Genomic DNA, 22,751 nt, shown 5'->3' with positions numbered 1-22,751 from the left:
TGCCACACTGGAAGGAGGCGAAATGCTCTGCTACAGACGAACGGGTAAAGAAGATGTGGTTCATATACACAAGGGACTATTCCTCCGCCATCAGAAAGGATGAACACCCAGCTTCTGCAGCAACGTGGATGGGACTGGACGGGATCGTGCGGAGTGAAGCCAGTCAGGCAGAGAACAAGCATCCTATGGTGCCACTCACAGCTGGAACGGAAGGAATAGAGCAGAGACCGCAGGGGAAGGAGGGAAGAGTGAAGGGGGAGAAATCAGGGAGGGAGACAAACCGTGAGAGACTCTGGACTCCGGGAACCAAACTGAGGGTCACAGAAGGGAGGGGGTGAGGGCTGGGGTCACCGGCTGACGGGCGGAAGGAGCCGCGTGAAGTGACGAGCACTGGGCGTTACACGTGGCTGCTGTGCTGCTGCACACTCCGTCTGAAGGCAGCGACGTACTACAGGTCGGCTAGCGGAGTTTCAATCAAAAACATAAACCCGCGTTTTGTTTTTTTAATAAACATATAATGTATTTTTATCCCCAGGGTACAGGTCTGTGAATCACCAGGTTTATACACTTCCCAGCACTAAACCCGCGTTTTTAGAGTAGGAGCTACTGGCTCGGAGAGTGGGGCGAAGGCCATTGATTTGGAGCCACTAGAGGGCGGCGCGTCACCCCGGTTTTACAGAAATCGCAGAGCCAAGGGTTCAATAGTAACGACCTAGTTTTACAACGGATTATGGCAGATAGGAAATTGCAGCTAAACCGATTCTCTGACTGTGGACTTCCCGTTATTTAAGGGCCTACTGGGTGGCCCAGGATGACTGAGTCGCGAGCTGAGACAGTGCAGGAAGTCACCCCGGCCACGTGCGGCCCCAGCCGCAGTCCCACTGCGCTCCCTCAGGCCTCGCGTCCTCTCCCCTCTGCCCGTAGAGCAGAATCTCCTGATTCTCCCAGCAGAGCAGAGTCCACAGCCAGTCCCTTTACAGCGAGTCCCTAGGAGGCCAAGCTCCATTTTCTTCCTCCAGCTGTGGCCTGTCCCACGGACAGGGCCTCAAAGGGCACGTGTCCTACCTGAGCACATGTGCATTCGAGGAAGGTGCTGGAGTGCGATCCCTTCCGACGCGGTCTCTGCGCTCACGGACACCCTGGGCTTCGCAGGGGCCGCAGGAAAACAGCCGCCTGGCCTGCAGAGCAAACCCCACACAGACTGCTGGGAGCGGCCGGGGCAAGGGGCAGTCATGGCCTGCCACACAGGAAAAGGCGAGGGGATTTCCAAGGGTAATCTTCGGAGAAGGTCTCCAGATCTTTCCTCTGGGAAAGCTTGGGGGATGCTAAGAACTTGAGAAACGCAGGCCTAGACCAGCTCATCCATGTTCTTCCTTTCTTCCTGAACTCACCCAAGAGTTCAAGGAGTTTGGAATCCAGTTAGCAGGTAAGCAGCGGGACACCATTAGCACGAAGGACACAGGTTGTCTAGAACATTCCACCTGGGGTCTATGAAGCTAACTCAAGTTTCAATCCGCCCTACCCACTCATGTGGTTAATTAAACAGTTCTCCATCCAAATGGCATATGCACTTTCTTGTAAAAGTTTATGATCTTGTAGATAAGCCCTAAAACCATCTAGAGACTTCTGCTCTGCCACGAGGCCGGCTGCCCATGACAAGGGGTAAGTGCGCACTAAGGTCAAAACAGACCTTGGTTCACTCCCAGAGATGTCCTTTCCTGTCTCCTTGACCTTGGGCACATGACTCAGCTCTTCCGTGCAGTGTGTGCCCACAACTTGGTTCCGGGCTCACGGGGTTGCCTGGAGGAGAGGAGATCCTGCTCATGTGCAGCACTGCACAACCTCTGACAGAAGCTTCCAGAAACCACTAGCTCTCATTCCAGGGGAGGCGTCTTCATTGCAAGACAAAGTCATTTTTCCTGGCATGTAGGCTTTCCTTTCAATCGATCAGTGCACAATGGATTTTCTCCTCCTGCGAAATGGGTTGTGTTTACTTTTTGATGAGACATATGCCAGAAGCCAATGAGCGCTAGTGACCACAGGAACCCTGTGGAGAGAAGAGAAGCCCCCTGTGCAGAAGGCTACAGCCCAGGGGCCTCCAGGAGCCCTGAGGTTCCCTTCCCAGGGCCTCCCGTCCCCGGCACTCACCTCTGCTGCCCCAGGAGATGCACTGGCCCATCGGGCCTCATCAGGAAGCACCTGTCGCTTTTCTTTTTTTCTTTTTTTAAAATTTTATTTGACACAGAGATCATAAGTAGGCAGAGAGGCAGGCAGAGAGAGAGGAGGAAGCAGGCTCCCTGCAGAGTAGAGAGCCCGATGTGGAGCTTGATCTCAGGACCCCGAGATCATGACCTGAGCCGAAGGCAGAGGCTTAACCCACTGACCCACCCAGGTGCCCCACCTGTCGCTTTTCTGCAATATCCCTCACCTTGACTTGGAATTTGGCTTTCAAATAGATGACCTCAATGGTTAATTCTATATAATGCATTTTAAACTGGCATATATGTACATAAGTGCTTAATACATTATTAAGAAATTATGAAGTATATGTTTTAAGGTTTTATAGAATTATAGAGGTATTTGTTCTAAACCCAAAACTGGGACATCCAGTACAACAAAAGATTTTAGATATTTCGAAAGTTTTTAAAAACTTTTTTTTTTTTTTTTTTTAAGAGAGAGACAGGGGAGAAGGAGAAAGAAAGAATCATAAGCAGACTCCACACCTAGTGCGAAGCCTGGCTTGGGGCTCCAGCCCATGACCCTGAGATCATGACCTGAGCCAAAATCTAGAGTTGGACACTCTATGGACTGAGCCACACAGGCGCCTGGTCACTGTTTCTTCCGAAGTGATCTGCAACCTGCGGAAGCCTCATCATCATCTGCAGAGGCTGTATTTCTGTCCCAGCTTTCCATGCTGTTAACATCTCATACAACCACGGGCATCAAAACTCGGACACAAACATTTTTGGAAGACTATTAACTAAGTAAAGAAAGCAGCAGTTCTGTCATTACTCTGTCACATTGTACTGGACGTCCTCTGGTCTCTCCTCATCCGCAACAGTTCTGGTCTTATTCCTTTTCTTTCATGGCCTTGATGCTTCTAGAAGGTACCGGTGGGGCATTCTGTGGAATATCCCTTGAGTTTGTGTGATGCTTTTCCCCCGACTGAAGTGAAGTCATACCCGCTTCACTGCATGATATCAGGGGTCACAGTAGGATTTCAAAATGTTTTCTTATGGTAATCATGACCTAGACTGTTTACTTATGGGTGAGATCTGCCAGGTCCCCTTAGCGTAAAAGGAGTTTTTCTCCTTGTCATTAAATATTTTGGGGGACTTACTTTGAGGTGATGTAGATGTCCTGTTTCTCCTCCAAGATAATTTTGACATCCGCTTGCAGGTCTTGTTTGCAACAACTGTGTGGCCAACAGTGATTCTTCCGTGTCCTCATCCCTTCCATATGTACTGGGTCCCTTGTGTAAAGAAGTCATTCCTTCCTCCCCTTCTACTTATGGGATCATTTATTTGTACCAGTATGGACTTCTTTCTGGTTTATTCTTTGGCCTGTAATCTGATATCACACCTGATTTTGTTTCTGCTGGGATCACTATTGGATTATCCCTGCAGACAGGTGGGACATTTGAAATGTCCTGCTTCTATTGATTTCATTTAGTGCATCCTTACTCCAAGCCCATGTTGTATTCTTTCTGCACAGTCCTGGAATCAGTCACTTCCCCCACAACCTGGGTTCTCTTCATTAGGGAACTAGGGCTGAGTGCCCAGTCCTCTCAGGGCGCAGAGTGAGGAGGCCCCTGTGTGCACAAGGTCTGTGTGTGTGTTTGGACCTGTCCCCATGCTCATGTTCATGCTGGTGGCTTAGTCCTAGCAGTGCCCCTTTCTGGAAAGGGCAGAACCGGCAGGAGACGCAGGGCGCAGGCTGCTGGGGCAGTGGACACGCAAGGCTCCTGGCCTCGACCAGGCCTACACCATGTGCACCACTGAGAGGAAATTCATCTCCCTGCAAATCTGAGAAAACTTACCATCTCAATTGGAAAGAGTTCCCTTTTTCCTAATATGTATAAGTCAGCGTAGACAAGGCATTTTTCTTCCTTGTCTATATGTGAATCACATTGTCACTAGTTTTCGCTTCTATAGATATTCTCTTCCGCTTTAATTCCCAACAATTTCTGCGTACCTTTGTCATTGTCAATGGCCCCTCCCGGCTCCGCTAAGGTCCCAGTGCCCCTCTCTGGAGGAGTTATGGCCAGTGCTGAGCCGGGATTTGGGTCACCCCACAGGTTTACGAAACGATGGTGTCCTAATGTACAAGTACTAGAAAAATAAACTTGTCCTGCTTTTTAAGCTCACCAGAGAGGTGTGTTTGCTCAGACTCGACCAGAGTTCAACTATTTTAAATAAAGCTTTGCTTATAGAGACATTCTCGGGGACACAGATAAAAGGTAAGAGGGACTATCAGCTGTGGTGTGGGCTTGGCACGTGGTCTGATGCCGAGTATAGCAATGGTAACACCTAAGTACAAATCCTTGCTTTTAAAAAAAAAAAGCTGAGTTGTAATCCAAGGTGCTTGGAAGGCTCCACAGAAATCATGGCATAGCCCTTGAGCCTGCTTCGACCACTGGAATGTCATTTTATAAATAATATCCCAATTCACAAAACTGTACCTTGATGCGTAAATTAATGCCCCGAATATTTACTAGTAGAGGTGTGCAGCTTTCTGTTTTTTAAAACCTGAGTTTTTAACTTTTCTCTTAGCTTTAACTTTTCCTAAGTCCTATGCTTCTCCTCCCCAAATAGGAAAGTACAAAATGTTTCCTGTTGTCGTCCTTTTTTCATTTCCTTTTCCCTTCTCCCTAACTGGTCCCGTAGTTCCCACTTCCCCCAGAAAGCATGGCAGAAAGAACACGGGGGCTGCAGCCAGACGGACCTGGGTGTGCACCGCGATGCCGCAACATGACCCTGAGGGGCGGGCCGGTGGGGGGCGGGCTCATCTCTGAGCCTCTGCGCTCCTCTGTCAACGGCGACGAACACATGGCTCTTGGGCTGTCGGTTGGGGTGAAGTAACAGCACATGCCCTATGTGGCAGGGTGTGGTCCCTCACCTCCCAGGCCAGGCTCTGCAAACCAGAAGTGAGCAGGGTCATTAAAAGGCCACAAGAATTGTCTCCCTTAAATCTTGCAATTTCTAACTTTGATTCATTACCTTCTAATGTAAAAACAAAATTTTTTTTTTGTAGTCCCAAAGTGCCAACTGTTCGATTTGGAAGACAGTGTGATCCCAGGGTCACAGGAGGGCCTCCCTCTGCCACACAGAGAGCTAACCTCGGCTCTGATGCTGCCACCAAGGGCCCTTTGGGGGGCTGAGGTAACTTTGGGACTATATATTATACCAAAATGGATAATTAAAAAAAGCCCAAATACCATTTTTTGGTAAAATGCCCTCACAAGTTACTGCAAGAGGTTTCATCAACAGACATTTCTAGTTCACGTCTACTTCCATCACTGCAGCTGCTCCCGGCACTGGGGCTCCAGGAGGGACGAGGGTGTGCTCTACCCCAGGGAGCAGCGCCAGGTCTCCTGCACCTGAGCGCAGAGCTGGCTCTCCCCGGAGCCCTGCCTGGACCTCGCTGCTCTCCAAACCCAGGTTGGGACACCACTTCAGGAGCAGTCCAGTGGCTCGCTTGCTTTCCTGGGAACAGTGCTGACAGACAGGTGCGTCCAGTCCTAGAGAGAGAGCAGAGAAGTCACTTAGTCCCTGTGGCTGCTAGTCCTGTCCCCACTCTCCTCCTGGAAATGTGAAGCAGCAGCGGACACACAGCTGCCCAAACCTTGCAGCTACACACTGGGCTGGCATGTCAGAAAATGACCCAATTTGGTGAGGCCTGCCTGAGTTCTCCCCGAACCACCGGCCTCAATCCTTGTGTCACTTTCCTCAGTACCATTCTACTCAAAAAGGTAAAATTCCCATTTTGGAAATGCCCATTTTATAATTCCATTAAAAATTCAGATGTGAGAGCGTAGTTATAAGTCCTAATTTTTTAGCATCTGTATTTCAAGTTCCTTATTTGAAATTCCTTTCTAGATAATTGGGGCACTTACCAGGATGGTGTTTCGCACCCTGCTTCCTCCCTGTCTCCTGGTTCTGTCTCATCTAGACCTGGGAGGCTCTTCTCTCCTTTTCATTCTCTAGAGCGATATCCATTTTGCTAACTCAGAAGCTTTTTTTCCGAAATTCAGAATCGCATTCATCTCCCACACGTGTCTCCTCCATCAGACTGTATCAGTCAGGACAACACAGCCACTGTTAAGAATCGTGGGACTAGGGGATACAAGAATGACATCTTATCCCTATGGGAGGAGCTGGAGAAGGAGGGTCTGCGAGGGGACAACAGAGGTGCAGACTCCAGAGCCTGCATCAGTGAGGAGGAGGGGGCTTGGGTAACGAAGTCCCCATGGGTATCAGCCGATGCCTGTGGTGGCCGGGCAGTGGGGGGTGCTGCTGAGGTCAGTGGGCTGTGGCTAGAAGATGCTGTGGAGCGAAGAAGCTGGGTGCCCTGTGTCAGTCTGTCCCCTCCTCCGTGGGCTTTTCGGTACTCAGGGCGGACTCTGAGAGTGCAGCAACACCCCTGCGGGATCAGTCCTGAACTCCAAACCCAGAAAGCAGGGAATGGGAAGAGCCTGTATCTGTTGCTGGTGAGGAGGGAAGCCAGAATCGCTCCTGGCGGAGCCCCACGGAGCTCTTCCTGCTCTCCTGGCCACCAGTACCGGTCAGTCACATGTACGGCCACCTCTGCAGTGGATGGGGGGCGAGGCGGGTCCAGAAAGACACTGTCCGCAGCATGGTCGCTGCCCTTGGGTCGTCCCCAAGTCTGCCGGCCGGAGAGGGCGCCCAGACTGGATTTGATCCCCGACCCCATTACTTGTTTGCATTACTGCTTCTAGACCATGTTTCTTACCCTTGGCTTCTCATTATAATTTGTCTGGGGAGCTTTAAAAAATCTCAATGCTCAAATCACCCCCCGGGGTAACCCAGACGTCAAGATTTTTTTAAAGTTCCTCATGTGATTTCAATATGCGGCCAAGGTTATGTTCCAGAACTTTGTGGTTCCACATGGGTCCAGGGAGCAGCAGCCCTGGTATGGTCTCGGTCCCACCCTGGACCTCTCAGAGTAGGAAATGCATTTTGCCACCAGCCATGGGTGACAGGAAGCCCTGTTCCAATCCTCTGTTCGCTTTCTTTTCCTCCCAACACCCCCGCCAGCTCCCCAGTCCTAAGAGAACAGCCTACTTTCCTGCCCTCTGGCCGCTCTGTTCCCCTGCAGCTGCCAGGGCTGGCTCCCCTCCCTTCAGTCGTCAGACACTGTCTCCGTCCACCCCAGCGGGCTCACGTCTACCCTGGTACTCCGCCCCACCCACGCTCTGCTTTCCGTTCACCATGCCTTCTAACCTTCCGGTGGCGGCTGCTTATGTTGGAAATCTGTATTCCCGACTAAAATGTAAGTCCATGATAGAAGAAAATAATTACTTTTGTTTTTACTGTCTCCCTAATACACGGAGCAGCAACTAGCACCTAGTTGGGGCTTGATAAATCGCACAGTTGAATATTTTCCTTTCCTTCATTATTTTGGTCTGCCGCTGTGTCCCCCACTTTACTTCCTCATGGGACAGACACCAGTGACAACCGTTAGCTGCTAGGAGCACTTTATCTAGAAGAGGGATACATACACAGAAATAATTGCGGTTCAGAATGCAAAGGACATAATTTATACAAAGGTGGCAGAGAATTATTAGGAAACATTAGAGGACGTTCAACCTGAGTAGAATTTAAAAGAACGAGTAAACGTGGTTCAGGCAGATGTCAGTGGAGGCTGACGAAGGCATTCCGAGCTAGGGGGGCAGTGTGCAGTTGGGCAGAGAGGCATGGGACAGCAGGCTGGGGGCCTGCAAGGGGTCTGGGCATTAGTGTAAGCAGGGAGGACTCAGGATACAGAGAGCCTTATACGCACGGTCCCTCTAGCAGCCAAAGGGAGAGAGCTGAAAACTTTTAAAACAGGAGCCCAATGCGGGGCATGAACTCACGACCCTGAGATCAAGACTTGAGCTGAGACCAAGAGTCAGCCATTCAGCCGACTGAGCCCCCCGGGTGCCCCTAAGATGGGATTGATACGACAGATTTTACTCTGCCAGTCTACCACACTTAGAAATGCCATCTGTCAGCTTTCGCGGACTGTCTAGATGAGAGCCTGAAGTAGAAATCGGTGAGGGGAAGTAAAAAGATATATGAGATTATCATAATTCCACAAAAAAACTTCTAAAATCATAGAAGGAGTTTCATGATTATACAAGGAGTTTCTTTTGGTTTTCGTTAAGTAACACCCTTTGGTAATACCCCCAAGTACAGAGATCCTTCCAAGTCTTAGATGGCTTTACTGTTTATATGGGGTATTATTAATCATGAACTTTTTACACCACTGTACCAAAATTTAATGGAATTTATTAGGAATTTCAGAAAAACAAAGCTTCACAACTATAGCTAATACATAATTTGAATAACAAAATACCCTGTTTTATTTTCAAATATAATGAATGTGTTTTCAGTAGCAGGCTCACTAAAAACAATGAAGCATTTCCCTTCACTAAAAATGTATTATCAATAAAATACATAATAACCTTGTAGCATAAATGTAAACTAGTCAATTTATCTCCATTACTCATGTGATGATTTACCTTTATCTTATGGTTGTAGTATTTAAATCCTTAACAAATGCGGAAATCTATGCTCTATTTACAGGCCATTGTCAATGGCCGCGAGAACAGTCATGCTTGCCACTGCGGTCCATCAGTACTTCCTCTGCAGCCTGGATCCGACCCCCGGGGACAGGCTGCCTCTCGACCGGCTGTTCTGCAACACAAAGAGCACGGGGTCACTGCACGCCAGCACTTATGGGCTTTTCCGCGGGCCTCTCTTCACAGCTCATAGACTGCGGCCTGACACAGAAGGGTACTTCGGTCCCTGTAAGGATCCCATGAGTCCCAGCGGTGGAAGGCAGCATCCTCACTGCAAGAACTCATCATCTCCACTCTTTCTGTCAGTGGAAGTGTGCTTAGGAGCTGCCCTTGTCATCATCTGCCGTATAAGCAGTCAGAAGGGGCAGTTTTCTGCTTTAGGAGAGGCAGCGGCGGCTCACAGAACACCCCAGGATGCTGCGGGGCTAACGCTGGGAACCCCAAAGCAGGACTAAGACACGTGCCGCAGGAGGGAAGAGTCCTGGGTGCGGCTGAGGCTCACTTAGTGCCCTTAGGGCGGTCTACTGTCTGGGATGGGGGACCATGCAAAGCCTGGATGAGACACACACTGGGAAATCTGGAGGATGATGGTGGCATCACCTGGAGTAAGAATTACAAAAGGGAGAAGAGATTTGGGGGGGAACAGGGGAAAGGGCCAATCCTGGCTCTGCCCCTGAACATTTCTCAGACTTGAGAGAATTACTTGATGTCCCTCACTTAGAAGATTACACAAGAGCGTGTGTGTGTGAAACCATCTGGCAACAATAAGGTCCACTTGCCACCAAAGAGTATTAATTAATGTGCATTAATGTACATTAAGTTGTAAACTTTGCCCAGGTTGTGCACTTTCCAGAGAGATGTATGATCTTTGAGAATTAAACATAAATTCTCAAATCTTAAACCAACATTTGAGTTTTCTATATTGGGGCATCTGGTAGATTTCTCACATAATTAGTGTTGCTCTGTTGAGTAATTCAGTTCCTGAGTTAACTATATAATGCTTGTAAATTATAAAGCTGGACACATATGACATACATTATCATTTGAAAAGAAATTCTTTTAAGTTCATAGGGGTATGAAAACATTGGAGTGGAAATGTAAAATAAAATAAGAAACATTAATAAAAACCTTACCTGCAACATCTCCAAACCAACAAATATTCCTGAACTGATATTTCTGCCATTATATGGGGAGAACTGGGCTATGGCACTAGTGTCTTGGTAAAAACGAGTAGCTTTGGTGGTCTCTTGCGTCATGCACACAAAGTTTTGGAACGTGATTACATAGTGCCTTTCTAGAACATACATATTAAATAATTTTACTTATTTGAAATTGTGACGGAGAGACAGGAACACATTTTGAAAGCTTTCCAGAGGCCAGGGGATTAGGACTAAAGACTACACTTATCGTGATGAAAACAAAAGACCGAAGACTAGCTAAGCCCATTCACTTTATTCCTGGGGGAGGCACGAAGCACATATTATGCATGCTTCACACATAACTCCAAATGCTTGGACATCTGTCTTCTGGACTCAAAATAAATTAAAAGCAGCTAAATAGAACACCTGAAGCCAAGATAGAGGTAGAATCAAGCAGGTGATAAAAATAGCTCTGAGAACACAAACTTTGAAACTATGCGTCCACCATAAACGTGAAGCTGTATGTACTGAGAAAACCATGGGGAGCCTCCGCGTCATGGACAGCCAGTGAGGCCCCGGGCTCAGCCTCTGGAGAGGCGTCCGTGTGCAGGGAAGGTGGAGAGGGAGCACAGCAGACATCCACCGCGGCCTCTAACCCGGCTGCGTCCAGCACCGGAGGAGTAAAGCAGCCACAGAAGACACTTTCTCTTCCGGCTGGAGAATCTGAGTCTGAGTGTGCGTCAGTGTCCGCCCCATGGGAGGTGCTGCTGTGGTCATGCCGGAGCGTCGGTTCTTAGGAGAACAGGGATGCTTAAGGGTTGGTGGGGAAATAGCGTCATGTCTGTACCTGACTTCCGGACAGCTCACGGAGGGGTGTGTGTGTGTGTGTGTGTGTACACGTGTGTGTGTGTGTGTGTATGTGTGTGAGTCTCTCTCCCATCCTGTCCTCTTCCATTTCTTCTACCCTTCCATCCATCCATCCACCCGTCCTTCCATCTGTCGGATACGCAAGTATGACAAAATGTCAACAATCGGTGAATCCAATTGAAAAGTAAAAATTAAAAATAGTAGAAAAAGGGCAAATAAATGTTGCGATCCCCCTGCAGAACACGCAAATGAAGTAATTCTGATGGGGGAGGGGTGGATGCTTTTCACGGCAGCTGTTCAAACAAGCAGTTAACGTCTGTGATTATAGACCATTTCTCCTGAAAAAATGGAAGGTCTCCGACCTAGGTCAGTGATGACGAAGTAAGAAGAGGGACACGTCTGGAGATGAAGGGACTGAAAGAAGCTCAGGGTTACCAACCGTCCTAGCAGGTGTGAGAGATCGGAGAGAAACGAGTCCGGCCTGTCAGCGGTCGCTCGTCTACACTAGGAGCCCTCCAGGCACGAGCCGAGGCTTCTGTGCAACACCGCAGAGCACCGGCGCACCCGCGGATGCTCTGGGGACTCCGAGACCTCCCTCTCCTCACTCGGCAGTGTCTACAGCCGGCCGCCAGCTGTCAGGGGTCACACACTGTCTGCAGGTTGAGCGGCGTGGAGAGAAGTGATCTCCCTCACCGCAGGTGTACTCTGGCTCAGGTGAGGTGACAACCACTTATGCTATGAACAACAAAACTGTCACACATTCAAACACACAAAAATTGTCGCTTCAAGAATTACTGAAGTGGCTGAATCGACAGAGGTGAGAAATTGAGCAAAACGCCAGCTGACATGTGAAGAGCAACTGTGTCCACAACTGTCAGGGGTCGAAGTGACAGATGCACAGGCGCTGTGTGTACCACTCAGGGCAGCAGAAAGGCCGCTTCTGAGAACCATTTGCCCACAGGGAAAGAAAAAGCGTCAGAAGGCAGGTGCAGCCTCTTTCTTATTACTTACAGCCGTATCTAGGACATAAGCAAAAATCTAAAACGTGGTAAGAAATGTATCCCTTTGTTTATGTGACAGAAAATAACAGGGAAGGAAGCAGACTTGCATAATCTCACTTTTCCCTCCAGACTTCAGAACTGAGCGAGCACCCAGTTAATCCCCTAACCAACGTCTCCTTGCTGAACACCTACCTTGAGGATCCTGACATTACAGAAAGCATCGGAGTCTCAGATGCCCTTTCCAGAGACCTGTCTCTGGTCACCTCTGGCCACTACGATCTCTTCCTTCTGTGATTTCCTGAGGCCGTGCCACCCACACATAGTCTCAAGTCACATTACAGTGACCAGTGTACACTCTCCACGGGTTCTTTCTCCCTGTTAGCCTGAAAATTCCTTAATGCAATAAATTACCATTTATATGTGTATATTTACACATATAAATGTTGTTAAGGCAAAAAATAAACTTCCAAATAGCAATGTCTAGTTTTGAACTTCGAAGACATGAAAGGGACGGAAGCAAGGGTGGAAACCTTACCAAGGTAGAATTCTTAGTAATTTTCCAGCGAGGCTACACATCCAAAATTATCTGGAGAGTAGTACACTGATCCCTGTTGCTGTTCCCATGAATGATGGAATATTCCAGATGTAAAAAAAAACTTTGTATTTTGATCTTTGTAAATGAGAAGATATTTGCTGATTCTAACAAAACATGTCATAATTGAAAGTTAACTGAGGTGGAAAACTTGCTAAAAGCTAATCTCGAGAAAAATTAATTTCAATACACGCTGCTTACACAAGAAATCATGACATTTCCTAAAATGAGGGAAAAAAAAGCTTCTTCAAATGCTTACCAGAAGTGGTATTATTTGTAAGGTATTTCTGATGGATGGATTCTTGCAAATGGCTTCTTGTACATCTGAAAGAATTATGCCATGACACAAAAGTAATTTAGTTATGTATATTGACCAAGAAGAACCACTAAAGAATCAGAAATTAAATTCTGGTATAACAAAATACTAAAACTGAGTTAAGAATCTTTTCTATTGTGTCCAGAAATGGTGTTTACACTATATTAGGTAGGAAACAGAAGTAGTTTGGTTAAAAACCAGGACATAAAACTTAGGTTGATAAAAAGGAATTCCTAGGGACGCCTGGGTGGCTCAGTGTGTTAAAGCCTCTGCCTTTGGCTCAGGTCACGATCTCAGGGTCCTGGGATCGAGTCCCCGCATTGGGGGCTCTGCTCAGCGGGGAGCCTGCTTCCTCCTCTCTCTGCCTGCTTCTCTGCCTACTTGTGATCTCTGTCAAATAAATAAGTAAGATCTTAAAAAAAAAAAAAGGAATTCCTAATATTTTGACCATTCTATAACAATCTTTATACAAATACTGGGTTTTCTTTTCTTTTCCATTTGTCTTTCTTCTTCTTTTTCTTTAAACCAAAAGGAAATTCCCTTCTTAGAGCTGCCAGGAAAGCTATCTGTTCTCATCGTTGTCACATCTGTCTTGTATCTCTGACAAGTTTTATGCAAGAGACTTTTGTGCCCCGACCTTCAACAGACAGTGGGAGATTTCTGAGGCTCTGGGCCCAGCCGGTTCTGCCTCCTGCCCACAGAGTAGAAGCTTTTTTCCTCCCCCTTCCCCTCCCCCCAGCAGTCTCGCTGCCTCTGTCCCAGGACCCCACAGCCTCCATTCTGTAGAAGGTTCTGCAACCGGCTTCAGGGCCTTCCCATGGCTGTGGCTGTTCTCTGCTCCCGCACTGCTGAGCCATTTCTCTGGTCTCCTGTTCTGCGCTCTAGTTCTCTCATGAAAAACATGGAGGGTCAAGAAGAATCTGTGAGTAGGTATGAATTCATCTTGTCTGTGGCTCCCATTCTCAGAGCAGTTCAAATTAATACTTCAACACTTCGTTAAAAATTTAAGCAGAATTCCTAATATCAGCTTGTATGGAATGTGGCATTTCTTTCTTCCATATTCTGCCACAGGTGAGCTAACGGTTGTGTCCTCTTTCTAAAATAAGTGAATGTTTTGTAATTTTCATTATGATATTTTCTCTGAACCACAGTTTATTTAGAAATATGGCACCTGGGTGGCTCAGTGGGTTAAAGCCTCTGCCTTCAGCTTGGGTCATGATCTCAGGGTCCTGGGATCAAGCCCCGAGTCAGGCTCTTTGCTTGGCGGGGAGCCTGCTTCCCTCTCCCCCTCTGCCTGCCTCTCAGCCTACTTGTGATCTCTGTCAGATAAATAAATAAAATCTTTAAAAAGAAAAAAAAGAAATATGTTCCTTTTTTTTTTAAAGATTTTGAGAGAGAGAGCACAAGCGGGTTGGAGGAGGATAGGGACACACAGATTCTATGCTGAACAGAGAGCTGGACGTGGGGCTCAATTCTATGATCCTGAGATAACGACCTAAGACAAAATCAAGAGTTGGGCCCCTAACTAACTGAGCCACCCAGGCACCCCTAGAAATTTGCTTCTTAATGGTTATCTTTTTGTTATTCATTTTTAGCTAAATTGCATTGTGGTCAGAGTCTGTGCATAACTCCAATCCTTTGTAATGCTTCACGCTTGTTTTATGATATAATATGTGGCTCATTTTAATAAATCATCCATGTATACTTGCAAAGAATGTGTCCCTTTAATCATGTTCGGAACCCTGGTTGATTCCTACACATCTATTGATTTACTTTGTCTGTTTGTTCCATCAGTTACTAGCAGTGCAGAAAAAGGAATCTCCCACCATGGCCAAAACACATTTTATATATTTTGAGGCATGTTCCTAAATGCATATAAATGAAAATGTTTTATATATTTCTCCTAAATTAAAGCTTCAATCATCATGATCTTTTTTATGTCTACTAATGTTTTCTGTGTCATAGTCAATTTCGTCTGATAATAATACATTAAAATAAGTTTTCTTTTGGTTAGAATTTGCTTGGTACATATTTTTCAACTTTTTATTTTTGGCTCTTCTATACCTGTATGTTTTAAATACATAGTTTATAAACAAAATATGGTTGTGTCATAAAAGCATAGATTTTAAAAAGATCTTTTAACATATAATCCACACATTCCTTGTAAGTACATGTGTACTCGGCATTTTATAGCACCGCATTTGTACCCGTTTCTGTGTCTTCTATGTTCATTTTTCTCTCCATTTTTGTCTTATTTTGAATCAATTTGAGATATGTGTGTGTGTGTGTGTGCGTGTGTTTGTGTATTTGTATGCCACTTTTCTTCTTTACCAGTTTGGAAATTGTATACTTTATTCTGGTCCTTTCATTGTGACCCTTGTAACTACCAGAAGCAGACTTCCTTTACCAATATCTGAAGTTAATCTGACCCAGAGAGTATAACGCTATGTGAAATAAGTCAGCGAGAGAAGGACAAAGGGTGTACAATTTCACTCATATGTAGAATTTAAGAAACAAAGCAAATGAGCAAAGAAAAAAAAAAGGCAAACCAAGAAACAGACTGAACTGTGGAAGACAGCTGACGGTCATGGGAGGGGCGGAGGGCAGAAGGAGAGGGGAACGGGAACGTACTTCTAGTGATGCGCACTGAGCTATACACACAGTGTGGCATCACTGTGTTGTACGCCTGCGACAAATGCAACACTGTATGTTGGTTACACCTGAATAAAAAAAGTTAAACGGTACCGAATTCCTTAAGTAGCAGCAGCCTACTACACTTTTTTTTTTTTTTTTAAAGATTTTATTTATTTATTTGAGAGAGAGACAGTGAGAGAGAGCATGAGCGAGGAGAAGGTCAGAGAGCGAAGCAGACTCCCCATGGAGCTGGGAGCCTGATGTGGGACTCGATCCCGGGACTCCGGGATCATGACCTGAGCCGAAGGCAGTCGTCCAACCAACTGAGCCACCCAGGCATCCCAGCCTACTACACTTTAACACCGTTTATGTTCTCCCAGCTTACACACTACTTCTAACAGGTATTTTAAGGCTAACATTATTGTCTTTGAAACACACACTACTTTATTAATTTTTGTTTTATATAATGTTGGTTCAAATTTCCCCCCTTGAACTGTCCATCTAAGATTACTCTTAGTTTTCTGAAACGCAGTCTTTAGAATTTCCTTTGGTAAGAATGTGGTATTAACAAACTCTCACAGAGAAAGTGCTACATCCTGCACAGACACACAGAGGGAGGTGAGAAAAGCCTGTGCGTCTTCCTCCCTCGTCTGCTCAATCCTGAAACTCAAGACGTGCGAGCCTCTTCCAGCCCTCCCTGTCCTGGTGCACGTGTCTGTCCGCAGGCTCCAGGTCTTCGGGAGGCCCGGCTCATATGGGGGTGGGGGTGGATCTCCTGTGAGACCACCGGCTTGAGTAGGCCCTGGGTTTTGTCACCCGTTCCTTCTTCTGTGAAGCCGTGAAGAGCAAAGCTCAATTTCACTGTGTGGGTTAAAGAAATCTCAAGGCACCAGCTAGATAGAGCATTCTCAGCTTTCTGGGCTTTATCTATATTCAGTTCCTAGTCTTAAGTATTCCTTATATTCAGGCGCCTGCGGGGCTCAGTCAGTTAAGTGTCTGACTCTTGATTTCCACTCAAGCCATGATCTCAGGGTCATGAGATCAAGCCCCACAGCTGGCTCCATGCTAAGTGTACAGTCTGCTTAAGATTATCTCTCTCCCTCTTCCTCTGTCCTTCTCCCAAAGGAATTCCTTATATTCTTAGCAGTTTATTGTTATACGTAAGATTTTTAAAAATACTTAATCTGGAATTTATGGTTGTTTTTGAAGGAGGTCAGTAAAGATACCTAGCCTGTCACGATGCTGAAATAGAAGAGAATTCATACATTCCTAGAAGACAGACAAGCCTGTCAAAGAAATTAACATCATCATAAATGACCTGAGTATGGTACACTTAAATAGTAGGGTATACCCAAATACACACACACACACACACACACACACACACGTACAGATAAATTTTAAAGAGAGGGAGAGGGTGGGGAGAGGGGGAGAGACAGGATCTCAAGCCGACTCCACACTGAGCACAGAGCCTGATGGCGCACTCAACTTCAGGACCCTGAGATCACAGTCTGAGCTGAAATCAAGACTTAAGTGACTGAGCCACCTAGGCACCCCTGCTCAAAAATATTTTTTAACTGCTATGTATTTGATTTAAGTACCTAATAATCTGGATACATTGTGTATTTTTATTTCCAATTTTTAAATTAAATTAAAGTAGTCTAAGTACAAAATATAACATTTCTTAGGAAAGGTGGTCTTCCGTACTCACAGTGGAACCTCTCATTGAGGTGACTAAGGGACTGGAGGAGCTTCTGTTCTGCGGCCAGGAGTGCACAGACGTTGAGTGGCTGGGTCTTATTTACAGCCAGATGTGGTTTCTGTAGCTGCCTGCTGTTCATGACAGCGAGAATTTCATCCTCAGGCACTGAAGCTTTCACTAGGTTTTCAGCCATCAAAAACTGAGAAGTACTATCTGAAACTACAGAAACTTTACATTAAGTATTCTTTGATCCCTTTTTGCCTTTGCGATCTTCCCACATCCTTACTTAACTGACATGAGTCTGTGTATATTCACTTCACAAATAGAAACCCAGTAAATCTTCTGTTACTTTGCATTTTATTTATTGGAATTATCTGCAGCTAGCATTTTCTCATCCCTGATTAAAAAAACAGAAATTCAAGATGATCACAGGGAGGCCGTGAACCCCCCTCGCATGTCACCTGAGCTAAAGGAAAAACACATCACATTTAGATTATGTTTGTGTTGTGTTTTTGTTATCCACTGGTAATTCAAAGAGAAGTTGAAGTAGGTTGTCTTTAGAGTAACAAGTAAGATAAGTTATGAATAAAAGGGTAAAATAAAAGGAAAACGAAGAAAAGTTAGAAAATGAGAGGATGGCCTGAACAGAACGGACTGCCTAGGAACAGACCCACGAATACAGGAGAATCTGGCCTATGACCCGAGAAGAATCCAAGTCTTTTTTTTAAAAGATTTTATTTATTTATTTGTCAGAGAGAGAGAGAGTGAGAGCGAGCACAGGCAGACAGAGTGGAAGGCAGAGGCAGAGGGAGAAGCAGGCTCCCTGCGGAGCAAGGAGCCCGATGTGGGACTCGATCCCAGGACGCTGGGATCATGACCTGAGCCAAAGGCAGCTGCTTAACCAACTGAGCCACCCAGGCGTCCCGAAGAATCCAAGTCTTGAGGAAAGGGAAAGATGACTCAGTAAATTAGTTTGCTGCTTATAAGAGTCAATTTGCAGTTTTGCTGTACATCATCCATTTAAACAAATTCAAAGGAAAGTAAAGACCTTAAGGAATGAAACCATTAGAGCAATCTAGAGGAGAAAGAAACACTTCTGAACTTCTGTATTGGGAAGGTTCTTCGATCTTAAAAGTAATGGGGAAATCACTAAGTAAAGACTAGAGAACGTGTTTAAAGGGTGGTCTTCCCTAATAGAGTTGAAGCTTCTGAAAGGCAAGACTTCTGTGTGTTTTGTGCATTATTCTATAACCAATATGTAGCTGTCGGCAGGAAATTAGCTCTCAATCATTTGTTGAATGAGACAATAAAAAGGAAGTCTTCTAAATATAAACACATAAATAGAATGAAATGCAAACAATAAAGTAATAAAAACATTTGCAACTAATATGAATAACAGAACCCTTAATATTTAAAGAATTTGCAAAAATCAGTAAGGAAATAACAAAACTCCAATATCTATAGAGAAAACCATATGAAGGAGCAATTCACCAAAAGTAAAGATACATGCAAAATTTCTTTGTAAGCAAATCATAGAAATAATTCTATGTCAAGTTGGCATATATCCCAGAAAAGTTTTAAATGTTATTTCTCAGAAAATACTTTTGAATCTGCATAAGGAGCTGTAACAATGCTTACTTCCTCTGATCCAGTATTCATTTAATACAGAGATTCATTCAACAAATGACATGTTAAATACTGTAATTGTGATGCCTGGGATCTCTGTCTTATGGAAATGACCGAAAAGTCAGGGAAAAGCTTCATGTAGAAAGATGTTCAATACATTATCACTTAGAACGCACACATCTGGCAACAGTCCACATGTGCAGGATAAGGGGCTCGAAACCCACATGGTGGCTTACCTGTCACATGGTGTGTGTGTATTTGGGAAAACACACATAACAAAAAATGAAATCATTAGGAACAAAGCTCAGAGAACACCTTTAAACTGAAACATACCTTCTTCAACAATAAATAAAGCTCAGAGAACACCTTTAAACTGAAACATACATACCTTCTTCAACATCAGAAGTACACCTTGTAGTATGTTTTGGCTCACTTGAACTTGGCTGGGCACTTTGCTCCAAATTCTACAAAATATAATATTACATCAGAATAGGTTTCCATATTTAAATACTCATGATATACATTTATTAAAAGAAACATGTGTGCTCTATATAGTTTCAGTTATCCCTGTTCATGTAACCTGTGTATTTCCTTTTTCATGGAGCAGAAATCAAAAATTACTGGGATAAGGCCTTTCTAGGATACCTGAATGTTTAAGAAAATGTTTCCTGTCAATTTTGGAAAAGTTTCAGGTTGCCCTGTTATCTTGGGTCTTTGGAAGAGGGGAAGTACGGTGCTACTTAAAGGAACCGCAACAGTTAACGCAAGGTTTATGACCGAATCGGTGTTTCGTTGTAAGGGCAGAGGCTCTGACTGGGACTAGTGTCAAGGACTTGCACAGAGCTGCGAGTGGGGAACCTCGCAGGCCAAGCCGCAGGCACACTCCTCAGTGCTGGACGTGGCCAGCTGGGCTGCTGTACACCTGTGCTCGGCTGGTGGCCTGGCTACCCCTGTCCCTGGCCTGTCCTCAGCCAGCCAGTCCGAGTCACTGCTGCAGCTGTCTGTGAGAGCCCTGTCCTCACACACACGGGCACGCCTGGCCTCCCCTGGAGGCTGGAGGTCCCCCGCGTGGACACAGTCCTGGCACAAAGTGGGACTTGCTTCTCCCACTTTCACCGATCGCTCTCAGATTCCCTCCCCGTGGAAGTTTGATTTTTTTGATTTCCTGCTACAAGGCGACGGGGCCATTGCTAAGGTAACTGCACTCCTGCAGCAGCTCTTCAGTTAAAAAACAAAACACCAATATCAAAACAGAACAAGAGAGCTGAAACAAATTAAACTTCAAATCTCGATTTTGATTTCAGGGACACTGATCTACTCTGAAGCTAAGGAGGCTGTGGAAGATGTAGGCAGGTGTGTGAGAGGAAGGTGGATGTGGGGCTTCTGGAAAGAACACACAGGGGCTCAAAAGCAGGCCGCCAGCATGCAAAGGGGCACACACGGACAGAGTAAGACCCAGAAAGGTAAAGATGAATTTAGGGAGTGCATTCATCGGAGCACTTCAAATTTAGTCTGTTTTTTGTTGTTGCTATGACAACTATATATTGCTTTAGCATTTAAAATCCATTTACACAAATAGCTCTTGTTCACTTGACAGGTTCTGAGACGTTTGATGTGAACAACACGGTGGCTGAAGGAAGGCCTTCTCAGGCAGTACAGCACTGACCACCAGGAGGTGGGTCTGTGAGTGAGTGCATTAAGCATTAAGAATAGCACGGTACTGGGGCACCTGGGTGGCTCAGTGGGTTAAGCCTCTGCCATTGGCTCAGGTCACGATCTTGGGGTCCTGGGATCGAGCCCCACATTGGGCTCTCTGCTTAGCAGGGAGCCTGCTTCCCACCACTCCCCCCACCCCTGCCTGCTGCTATGCCTACTTGTGATCTCTGTCTGTCAAATAAATAAATAAAATCTTTAAAAAAAAGAATAGCATGGTATTTCCTTAAGAAATTAAAAATAGAGCCTCCCTGCAGTTGCACTACTGGGTATTTGCCCCAAAGATACAGATGTAGTGAAAAGAAGTGCCATCTGTACCCCAATGTTCATAGCAGCAATGGCCATAAGTCACCAAACTATGGAAAGAACCAAGATACCCATCAATGGACGAACGGATAAAGAAGATATGGTCCAGGACGCCTGGGTGGCTCAGCGGGTTAAAGCCTCTGCCTTCGGCTCAGGTCATGATCCCAGGGTCCTGGGATCGAGCCCCCGCATCGGGCTCTCTGCTCAGCGGGGAGCCTGCTTCTCTGCCTGCCTCTGCCTACTTGTGATCTCTCTGTCAAATAAATAAATAAAATCTTAAAAAAAAAAAAAGAAGATATGGTCCATGTATACAATGGAGTATTATGCCTCCATCAGAAAGGACGAATACCCAACTTTTGTATCAACATGGACGGGACTGGAGGAGATTATGCTGAGTGAAATAAGTCAAGCAGAAAGAGTTAATTATCATATGATTTCACTTATTTGTGGAGCATAAGGAATAACATGGAGGATGTTGGGAGATGGAGAGGAGAAGGGACTTGGGGGAAATCGGAGGGGGAGACGAACCATGAGAGACTGTGGACTCTGAGAAATAAACTGGGGGTCTTAGGAGAGGAGTGGGGGGTTGGGAAAACCTGGTGGTGGGTATTAAGGAGGGCACGGATTGCATGGAGCACTTGGTGTGGTGCATAAACAATGAATCTTGGAACACTGAAAAAAAAAAGAATAGCATGGTCACATGCAACTTTACTACATTGTACAGAACTAAATGCTATTTGTCTTGCTGTTAAGAATACGTTATGTTCATGAACAGACATTTCTGCAAAGAGGACATCCAGTTGGCCAACAGGCACGTGAAGATGTGCTCCACATCACTCGGCATCAGGGAAATACAAATCAAAACCACAATGAGATCCCACCTCACACCAGTCAGAATGGCTAAAATTAACAAGTCAGGAAATGACAGATGCTGGCGAGGATGCGGAGAAAGGGGAACCTCCTCCACAGTTGGTGGGAATGCAAGCTGGTGCAGCCACTCTGGAAAACAGCATGGAGGTTCCTCAAGAAGTTGAAAATAAGAGCTGCCCTACGACCCAGCAATTGCACTACTGGGCATTAACCCTAAAGGTACAGATCTAATGATGTGAAGGGGCACATGCACCTGAATGTTTATAGCAACAATGTCCACAATAGCCAGACTTTGGAAAGGACCTAGATGTCCATCAACGGATGAATGGATAAAGAAGATGTGGTATGTATACATAGAATGGAATACTAGGCAGCCATCCGAGGAAATGAAATCTTGCCATTTGCAATGATATGGATGGAACTAGAGGGTATTATGCTGAGCGAAATAAGTCAATCAGAGAGAGACAATTATCATATGATCTGATATGAGGAATTTGAGAGGCAAAGTCGGGGACTTGGGGGGTAAGGAAGGCAGAAATGAAACAAGAGGGATTGGGAGGGAGACAAACCATGTGAGACTCTTAATCTCAGGAAACCAGTGGAGGGTTGCTGGGGGGAGGTAGGGAGAGAGTGGTGGGTGATGGACGTTGGGGGGGGGCATGTGCTACGGTGAGTGCTGTGAAGTGTGTAAGCCTGAGGAATCACAGATCTGTACCCCTGAGCAAATAATACATTATATGTTAATAAAAATAATTAATAAAAAAAGAACGTCACGGTTGATTTTCCTGCACAGTAAACATCTTATTTATATATAAAACAATAGTTCCTACAATATACAAATAATCGAATCCTCAACTTATAAGTCAGATATAAATTCTTCCTAAGGCACTCTATTCCAGTGCTATCAAACATCAGAAGTAATATTTAGAGTAGAAATTCTAGTGAAATGCTATTTACTTATCCATCTAGATGTTTTAATAGCTTATTTATTTACTTAAGAGTTTATTTATTTGGGGGCACCTGGATGGCTCAGTAGGTTAAGCATCTGCCTTCAGCTCAGGTCATGATTCCAGGGTCCTGGGATCGAGCCCCGCATTGGGCTCCCTGCTAAGCGGGGAGCCTTCTCCCTCTCCCTCTGCCTGTTGCTCCACCTGCTGTGTTCCCCCTCTCTCTCTCTCTGTC

The 22,751-nt window shown here is 45.6% G+C and overlaps 1 protein-coding gene across 5 annotated transcripts in view; it reads right to left on the bottom strand.

The window, feature by feature from the left end:
* CEP126 (centrosomal protein 126) overlaps positions 1–22,751 on the bottom strand; it is a 96,930-nt gene that overhangs the window by 6,404 nt on the left and 67,775 nt on the right. For 2 of the 5 annotated variants that reach the window (XM_059179113.1, XM_059179140.1), the window contains exons 8-11: positions 19,069–19,144; positions 17,064–17,273; positions 12,662–12,726; positions 8,491–8,918 (exon numbers count right to left, since the gene is read on the bottom strand). In XM_059179113.1, coding sequence (XP_059035096.1) covers positions 8,856–8,918; positions 12,662–12,726; positions 17,064–17,273; positions 19,069–19,144 — 414 coding nt within the window. In that variant the 3' untranslated portion in view covers positions 8,491–8,855. Of the gene's footprint in view, positions 1–4,944; positions 5,134–5,461; positions 5,741–8,490; positions 8,919–12,661; positions 12,727–17,063; positions 17,274–19,068; positions 19,145–22,751 lie in introns of those variants that run through there. The other 3 variants (XR_009354881.1, XM_059179125.1, XM_059179131.1) reach the window with 3 other exon arrangements.

The sequence above is a fragment of the Mustela lutreola genome, chromosome 1 (genome assembly GCF_030435805.1).
Source record: "Mustela lutreola isolate mMusLut2 chromosome 1, mMusLut2.pri, whole genome shotgun sequence".
NCBI lineage: Eukaryota > Metazoa > Chordata > Mammalia > Carnivora > Mustelidae > Mustela > Mustela lutreola.
The sequence above is the reverse complement of the archived record's forward strand: the minus strand, read 5'-3'. Positions and strand labels throughout refer to the sequence as shown.